Below are 9,611 nucleotides of genomic sequence, written 5' to 3' on the forward strand. Positions count from 1 at the left end.
CCTGAATTAATCGCCACTTTGCATACCGTTCAACCCACTGTGCGGCGATTGTATTTTTATGAGAAGCTGTTTTTCTGTTTCTGTTGAAAAACACTCAGAGGTTTCCCATTGCCTGCCGAGGGACGACCGCTGTTAAAAAAAAATCTTTTTTCTATATTTTTTTGTGATGTTGCTTTGACCAGGGTTTGAACTCAGGTGCTGCGGAGAGGAAGCGCGCACTGCTTACCACTACACCACAGCGGCCGACAACACATTCTTTTAGTTTATATAAAAACGCAAGGAACATGCAATACACATCCACACATACATATATATGTATATATATGTATATCAGAGTCTTTCTTAGTTGAAAAATTCATCTCATACATAAATGAAAAAAATTAGATCAAATTAACCATGTACCACTTCTTCATATCAAGTATTAATAAATTTTTTAAAGGGCCAAAAAAGAACTAGGGGCAATTTTAAATTTTAAATATTAAATGAGCTGCTTGCTAACATGTTTTCAATAATTTTATAATAAGTTCCACGATTTTTGAATAAAGGATACAAATTGCATACTTTATTTTAGAATAATTTGTTTAATCTAAAGAAATCGATGGAGGAATGTAAATGCTGGTTAATGCCCAAAAATACTTAATGAATAATATTTGGAAGTTGCACTCTATTTTTAGGACTAAATACCTATTTATATGAAAATAATAAAATCTAAACACCGAAACCATCTGGCCGGCTAGCATTGCTTTAACTTATTAAATAATTCGAGTTTACCTTTTTAAACAGATGGCAACCCTCATTAATATTCAAGTATTCAAACTAAGGATATCTTACCACCTTATTTTAATATCTCATTTGCACTTATGCACACTACTTTAATTAAAATATAATTTTTAAGAGGTGGCAACCCTATTAAAAACAATTTAAAACCAAAATCTTGTTAAACCTTTTTCGACTGGCACACAAATTGCGACACATATTTAAATTGTGTATCTACTTCCCTTACTTCAAGTTGAATTTAGTTTCTAAAAAAATATGGCAACCCTCTTAAATAAAGTTCAGAAAAAAACATTTTTAACCCATTTCATATTATACCCATACTTTAATAATGCATTTGACTTATGAAATAATTTGAGTTCAACTTTCTACTCAGGTGGAAACCCTCTTTAAAGTTATAAGTGCTCAAATTAAAGAATTCTTAATACTCCTTTGATTGACGCCAATATTTCAATATTTCATATCGAGCCCTAACCGCCAAAATAACGTAAACGAAATGTTTTTAAAAATTTCCTAGACCATAATAGTATAGAAAACTGATTTAGGTCGTATAGGCTGTTAACGTTGAAAATTATTGAAATCGGATTAAAATTACGGCCGCTTTTCATATAACGGTAAATTTCAGATATGCTTGAAAATTCAATATTTCGAAATTTATGGACGCTAATCTACACAAAACTGATACACCCCGGTATTTAATGTTCGGCTCCTCCCGAACTTAAGACTTTCTTACTTGTTCTTTAGCTTAATGTTAATAAAGCTAGTGTATGAACCATCGTGATGTTACTCATACGCTATGCGGTCCTGTGTATTGACATTTTAAGTAATTATAATATATACATATACATATTTATATGTACATCGTGGGATGAACACTCTTCATTTGCACAAATACAAGGTCGGTTTCTCAAACCCAAATCTTTAAACCAGAGGTGGGCAGCTTCGGCAGAGCATTGTTGTAGTGTGCGTGCATTTGATATCACTGTGTGCGTGCGGACAAGTCGTGCGGTCGAATGAAGCTTTCGCTGTCTTCCCAAGCAGGGCGTGTATGTATACGCGAATACGCCGCACAGTCGCCCGCCGGGCCCCGCTGTGCTTTATATATTGTGTATATAAATGTATGTATGTACATATGTACAGAACTATATATTTTGTCTAACAAAGGAACCTGGTACAAGCTCGTTTAAGCTCTATTGAATTGTCCAAAGATAATAATATGTCAGGCAGTAGTTTATTTTGGCCCAATCCTGATGCAGGCAGAAGGTATGTATGTTGGTATGTACTACGTAGATATGTAAGCATGTACCGATATTAACATGCATGCATGCAGTATAATAGCTTAACACTTTCCATCAGCGTTCTTTAAAAATGAGTTCATTGTCCTTTTCATGGACGTACTAAGGAATCATTAATTATTTGTATGCAATGACATATAACTTGTTCCATAATTATACACATACAGTAAAATATGTGCATACATGCATGCACACAAATGTAGATTCATTCGTTGCATCAATTACAATGTTTAGCCGTTGATTGTTGTACATGTTAAAAGCATACTTTTAGGCATTAAGCTCTTAGTGAGTGACACATTATTATTGCATGTGATATTTTGGTATTTACTTTGACCCTGCAGGAAATGACTCAGTCTGGTTGACTGGTCTCACAATCATATTTATGATGAAAGAAGGACTCATTTTAGACTCTTAAATTGTAAGACATCAGAAAATTGTTTAACGGGATAATTAAAAGAAAGCAACTACTTACGAGTGCACGTAATTGTACCCAAATATTAGGTTTTCTGAGGTGATAAAGAAAACCCAAGTGCTGATTAATATATATTTTTTTTGGTTATTGGCGCTTCCACTGTTAAAAATTAATGACAATCTCATTAGATGAATGCCAAAGGAAACAAATTATGTGTGAGTGTATGAGTATGTTTGTTGACTTTATTTTGCAACTTCTATAGCTGCAGGGTCTTTAAGTTATTTTGGAGAAGGGAAAGGACACCGACGTGCGGGGGGTTCTCTTATTGCATATCTGGTAGCTGCCTTAAATGCGACAGACAAACTCGCCATATGTCCTCATAACACTCGTACAGCTCATCAAACCTTGAAGTCCAGTAAATTTTTCGCAGAATCTGTAACTCGATTTCTCCAAGGACCGCTCTGATACAGACTTAAATTCGTTTTGTGTGCTTCAGACTTTCCATTTGAAAGTACTTACATTCAGTAATAAGCACACCTTTCAAGAAACACCTTATCTTATCTGCACGGCGAATCAAAAATTGTGTTAAAGACCATTCATTAGTCCAGCGCTGCCAAGGTGGTGCTCTCTTAGGGCGGTTAGGGAGGCGCGATCGTTGAATGAAATTTCACTATGTTATCAACGGGTTGGACATGGACCCTCCAGTGGAACTGTTGCAGGTCATAAGTTGCTATTCCCACAGTTGAATCGACCTCGCAAAGGTGGCTAGGTGCATTTTCCAGTACAGCCACTACAGCCGGAGCATTGTGGTGAATTTTCGCCGCTGCGACAGTGTCCGCCTTACGGAACTGATGTTTACCAACATTCACCTCTAAAGGGGGGGCAAGAGCGTAGAGCTGGAAAACTATCGATGGCACAATCGATAGTATCGATTGTTTTGGACTATCGAAAACATCGATAGTTTTGTAAGCAACATCGATACTTTTCACTCATACATACATTATTCAGTAACATACATATTTCAGAGCGCGGATGCGGCTTGAAGCCAAAAATCGTTGATAAACTTTTGTTCCTTAACAAAAATATAGACATATTGTAGCAATTCTGATCTTATTTTCAATAAAAGTTATGATTAATTTTTGGACATTTTAAATCAAAACTATCGATAGTACTACATTCAACATTTTCGACAGTATCGATACTATCGAAATTATCGATGGCCACGACCACCTCTCTAAGCGCGGTGAAAGTGCTCTCAACAACTTTTGCGGAGCCGTCTCCCGATAAAATTTTTTGGGAAGTTAATGTAGTTTCAGTGATCTGCGGAAGCAGTGATTGGCGTCAGTTAGCACAGAAGATAAATGTCTGCCGTGATTTGTTGTACTCGATAAAAACCGCTTACTGCCGTCATGCACCAAAGAACTGTCAAAAATCTTCAAGAAAGAGAGGGGCTAAAAAAGTGGAAGAGGTAGCCAGATAACGCAATGCTTAGCGCTCCAATTTAGGGACGGCGGTAAGGCGGTTACAGCACCAATCAAGAAGGAGAAGATTAGCTCTCACAGCGGAGTTGGAGAGGTATGAAGTTGGGGAAGGGAGAGAAAGGCGGGGGAGTTGGTTTCCGTACTCAGTTGGCATCCGTGGAGTGGATGCCTTATCACTTGAGCATAAAAAGGCCACATACCTTGTGGTCTTACTGCCTAACAGGTTCGCATGAAGCCTTACGCAACAGCCCAGAGCAGGATATGATCAATGATTGGTAGGGTGGTCGGAAAAAATCCGAATCATTCCGTTGCGTAAAACGGGCTTTCGTCGAATGTGTGAAACTGAATGTATGTATAACTGGAGTGAAATTTATAATATGTGTATTCATGGAAACGCATAAATGCCTCGTAACGTGAGATTTGGATGATTTGGGGCACTCGAGTCGCTTATGACTCTGACTAACATTTTGAATATTTTTTAAGGTTTTTGAAATACAATTTGTGACGTTTTAACGCCATGCGGCTTCACTAGTCTTAATAATCTTAAGTGATCTGCATGAATCAGACACCAAGTATAGTATATAGCCGTTATTCACACAATTTTCGCAAAATTTATATTTAAATACTTGTCTTACAGGTTATGCAAAATGTGGTGGTGTTGCATTGGAGGAGTGATTTTTTTTTCTATTCAGAACATTGAAGTCAAATTTGTTAATATCCATTTGCTCTTTATGCTACCCGCCACAAAAACAAAACAACAAGCGTATGTATTTTAAGTCCGCAGCATGTGCCATTCTGCTTCCTAAATATTTTTTGAATTGATTAATACGTAAGCAAGAGCTTAACTAATGATTCAAGGTTTCTATGATGTATGTTTGTATGTGATGTATGTGGCTGATGAGCAAACGGAAATAAAATGCAAATTAGTAGTTTTTGCTGAACCCAACAGAACAGAACTAACATGTGCAAGACTTAAAGTAAAAAAAAAAAGAAATATTAAGGCTTTTAGTTAAATTGGTTAAATAATTTATTTTCTTTTTAAATACTTTTTTTACAGACATAAACAAAAATAAATTTTACCATAACCTATTTAAATACATAAATCAACTACAAATCACAATAATTCCTTTATATTATCTCATACATACAAGTTTTATGAATCAACCATAGAATGCACTGGCTGTTGGCAGATTTACAAATAGATAACTTGCTGGAATATACTTGTACATTCTCATGAGACGATCACCCAACACCGCCTCCAGTGTTTGCTCCAATGTTGGTCCGAGTATGCCGAACAGTTCCCGCCAATTTTGATTAAACAAATCATTGGCGGTAGAGGTGAGTTCCGGCTGGCCGTCGAACAAACGCATGACGTCTATATGAAAATCGCCGATTTCGAGGATTTTCGCCTTAAAACTCAAAACCTCGGAGAAAGTTAGATCACCTTCATCACGTAGCTTTGTAGTTAGGTGGAAGGCCAAACGAATTTTGCCTAGAAAGAAATGATAGAAAATGTGGATTGTGGAATTGGACATAATAAAAAAGTATACAAATTATATAAAAAACACTAAAGGTGTGACTTCTAACGAACGTAAAATAAAAATAATTCTGCGTTCGTATGGTATAGTAGCTTATGTCGGGAAGCCGGCTTTAGTATATTGCGGCATTCCATTTATTCTTTAAACGACAAGAAATTTTTTGTTAGTGTGCGAATGCTTCATTATACTAAAGTCAGTCTTTCGACATAAGCTGCTATTCCATACGAACACAGAATTTAATTTAATTTTTTTTTATTATTTGTAGTTATTCCATTACACAAAATTTTATTAACTTCCATATCGATGGCTGAGTCGAAGATTGACTTATCTCGGCGGCAAGTTCGAAAAACGACCTATCTCAGAAAGTTTTTGAACAACGCTCTATCCCAGAAATCTTTTCAAGAACGCCATACTTCTCATAATTTGATTGAAAAATGCCCTATCTCGGAATTTAGTTGAAGAACGCCCTATGTCAGCTGCCGATTCAAAATCGCCCTATCTCAGCTTATTTTCAATGTATTTTTTGTGTTTGAGATAGGGCGTTTTTGAACCGAATTCTGAGATAGGGCGTTTTTGAGCTGGCTGTCGAGATAGGTGGATCTTCCACTCAGCCATCGATATGTAATAGCAATTGCAAACTTACTCGCATCGAATGTGCAGTCGCCTTGTCCATTGATATTCAAGCCCAAAACTGAGCCCTTGACCTTGTAATTGCCAACGGCATGAAGTTTCGGCAATTCAAGTCTGGCATCCAACACCAAGGTCTTTTTATCTAAGCTAAAAAAAAAAAAATAAATAAAAACACAAAAGAAAACATAGTAGGTAATTCAAAAACCATAAACAAATTTATGTTTCGCATTAAAGTAAGTAACTGCGCTTGTTTATGAATACCCACACAACTTTGTTCACAACAGCCTCGGTGGCACCGGTTACAACCAAGTTCTCCAGAATTGCATCAAGCACAAGCGGTGGAGTATTCTGCTGCACCTTTATACGTTTAATGGTTAAGGGATCCAAGGAACCCAAGTTTAGTCCGGGAATACCTTAAGCGTGAAATAATGAAGCAAAGTTGCGATATTGGAATTTTTTGAAGAGAGGTATACGAGTTTAGGATATAACGTCTGCTTACCAGAAGGTCCCCATCCGGTGAGTAATAATTGGAAATTTTTGGCACAACAGGTATTTAAATTGGCATCATCATTAAAATCGCAAGGAATTAGAAAATCAGCTATTTGTATGAAAAAAAAAATTATTATTTTTTACTAATTTTTAAGATTGTAGAGTACACGTATCAATGCTTACGTTTTTTAGCCAAATGCTTGCTCTCCGTAAATGAAATTTGTACCGTTAGCGCTAATAAAATTGCTAACCCACACAGTTTAGCAGCCATTTTTGTATTCTTAGTGAGCACTCGTGAATAGCACAAGAATTACACGAACTTATATTTATTTATATAAAATTTTCTTAAATAAAATAATAATTTTTGATGCTCACTTATCGTCTTTCGTGTTTGCTGCTCACAGCTGTTCTAAATTAAGATCGTCGTAAACCTTTAACTTTTATATTTGATACTAATTTGCTTTAGAAAAGAAGATTATTGTTTACTTTTGCTTTTTATATGTATTTGTGGTTGTATGTATGTACGTAGTTATGTTTGAATCGAACTTGTTTCATTAAGCTTGAAACTCGCAAAAAATGATCAGTCAACGTACGTACATACATATGTATGTAGATACAAATTGGTATACAGGGTGACTCATCGATAATTACTAAAAACCGTTCGATGCNAAATCAAGCAAACAAGTAAAATAATAGGGGGTTTCATCTAAACGCGCTAATGCCTCGTAACCACGTAAACCATAGATGTCGATTTTTCAATTATATCGACCCCGCGCCATTTAACGTCTAAGTTTTTTGTCGAGTTATTTCTTTCCGTGTACGTAATATACTTACCTTCTAAATACGAGCCAAATCGGACCAAAATTATTTGGTTTTAAAATATATCGACGTCTGCGCCACCTATCGGCAGAATGTTTAATGGTGTTATTCGTGTTCATATCAGTAAAAATATATTCAAGCAGGCTGCTAAACAAGCAATTAGAAAAGCTTTCTCGATTATGGCGCTAATTTAGCTTGATTTACCATAAACAAATTTAAATTCTTAGTTGCTCGATTAGAGCTTAATTGAGTGCTAATTGAATACATTTTTCAATGCAACCCTGCTGGGAATGTTTAATTTTGAATTTTCAATAAACATTACTGAACAAATAAAAATAATCTGTTTGTTTGTGGTCCAGTTTTACAGCTGATATTCTATTATGGATGGAAAATTGAATTTTCAAATTGTACCTAATTTACCTAAAACTACATAAATATACCACAAAAATAAATATATAATAACATCTCCCTAACATACCACATCAACTTCTGGGATTAAATTAAAACTTTTTTTGGTTATGAAAAAAAATTTCTTCGAACAGTTTGAGACAAAACTATGGTTTCGAAAAGGTGAATAACTTTACTCCTAGTTCTTCTATGTGAAGGCATACATATCTATGGTAGATGCTTACAGTAGATGCTATTAAAAAATGGACTCAAAATATAGATGGCGCTCGAATTCAGATACCCCTCTTGGAATTTACTCTTTAGATGACTTAATGGAGGATGGGGCTCCTTATATGCGTACAAAGAAGCTCAAAATTCTTTCAGTGCCCCAGATCTTCTAGGTACATCAACGGGTCGTGTTGCTGATGATGAGCGGAAAGCTGCTCGAAATGCATACAAAGTTTGTTTTTAATTCAAAATAAAATTTGATTGAAACAATTTTACAAGCTTAATAAAAAGGTGTTTTTGTTTCATTATACACTTCATAACTTACATAGATGGTGTGTTTGCTCTTTGATATGCCTTGGATATGGCTTTCCATACATTTTATGTGGTGACTAACCGCCCCATTCTGTGTTTTCTTGATAAATTATTTGTAAAGAAATTTTATCAAGTAAAAGCTCCCATCGCATTCTGTGTCAATATTTATAAAATAAAAAGGTCTACGATTTCCACAAAGGTGGAACTGATATCCACATGAGTGGAACTGATTTCATTGTCTCATATGAAAAATATGAATTTAAAAGCAAAAAAGCTTTTAACTGCCGTAGCCGATTAGGTAGAGATATCGGCGATAAATTCTGTTTATCGCAGGTTCAAATGCTGGCACATTCAGTATTTAAATAATAGAAAAAAATTTTGTAATATACAAAATTTAGACGTTTCACATGTAATTTCAGTTTGTCAATAGCATTTTCAATCTTGATAATTTATCAAGAAAGAGCTTTTGATTTCTGTGCTGGAATACCAATTCTTGATAAATAATAAAAAATTGACAAATTATAAAGATCTCCAATCTATCAAGTGCACAGAATCGGGCTGTAAATTTGTGGTTTTTATATTTATCCAGAATGTTCGGCAAAAATGCTACACAAAATTCTAGTTATCATATTTTTGTTTGGACTTATATTGAAATCACGCCTAAATAAAACCGCACCGGCTATTTAAGCAACTCCGATTTCAGCCATCGAATTCTCTAAGGAAATAAATGTGCTATTTATGTTCTAAAAAATTCCATGATTATACATACATACATATAACGGCACAATCTTATAATTTGCTTTCGTTAGCACACAGCTCACTTATTTTGTAAACATTCGTTTATATTTGATTTATTTTATAGACTTTCACTTTGTAATAAAATGCTAATTTCGATTGCTCTCTAAAGAAACCGGTTTCTATAAAACAGTGGAGAGTGATTTGACTAAAATCATATTCATAAATAACGTATGCTGTAATTTCCAAATTTAAATTTATAAACACTGATGCGGTTTATTTACTTGACCTTTGACAGTATATACATACATACCCTGCAGGGAAACCGCGGACTAGTGAAACAAATTTCTAGTTCCATACTAGGTCTTTAACGCCAAAAAGGAACTAGGCCGATAGGAACTAGATCCCCACCAGTCCAAAATCGGCGAAAAGTGGTACTTTTAAGAAACTATTTTTTTCAGTTTTTTTCACTACAAATCNTCGCCATGTTAAATTCGCCAGTTGCTTGCAT

At 35.1% G+C, this 9,611-nt stretch overlaps 1 protein-coding gene across 1 annotated transcript; it reads right to left on the minus strand.

The window, feature by feature from the left end:
• Positions 1–5,034: 5,034 nt before the first annotated feature.
• On the minus strand, positions 5,035–7,002 carry LOC108376595 (protein takeout-like). The gene is made up of 5 exons (XM_017632818.1): positions 6,803–7,002; positions 6,630–6,728; positions 6,396–6,543; positions 6,144–6,277; positions 5,035–5,454 (listed from the first exon to the last, which is right to left on the minus strand). Exons 1-5 carry the CDS (start codon positions 6,888–6,890, stop codon positions 5,123–5,125), a joined length of 801 nt encoding a protein of 266 aa, XP_017488307.1. The 5' UTR covers positions 6,891–7,002; the 3' UTR covers positions 5,035–5,122.
• Between the last annotated feature and the right edge of the window lie 2,609 nt (positions 7,003–9,611).

Source organism: Rhagoletis zephyria, unplaced genomic scaffold (assembly GCF_001687245.7).
Source record: "Rhagoletis zephyria isolate East Lansing unplaced genomic scaffold, Rhagoletis_zephyria_1.1 Rzeph_scaffold_10697, whole genome shotgun sequence".
NCBI lineage: Eukaryota > Metazoa > Arthropoda > Insecta > Diptera > Tephritidae > Rhagoletis > Rhagoletis zephyria.

Excerpts from the sequence above, each read along its gene's own strand:
- LOC108376595 (XM_017632818.1), bottom strand. The coding sequence starts at position 6,890 with ATGGCTGCTAAACTGTGTGGGTTAGCAATTTTATTAGCGCTAACGGTA. Across the intron at positions 6,278-6,395 it reads GCTGTTGTGAACAAAGTTGT|CTTAGATAAAAAGACCTTGG; the intron begins GTGGGTATTCAT and ends TTTTTTTTTTAG. Across the intron at positions 5,455-6,143 it reads CGACTGCACATTCGATGCGA|GCAAAATTCGTTTGGCCTTC; the intron begins GTAAGTTTGCAA and ends ATTTCTTTCTAG.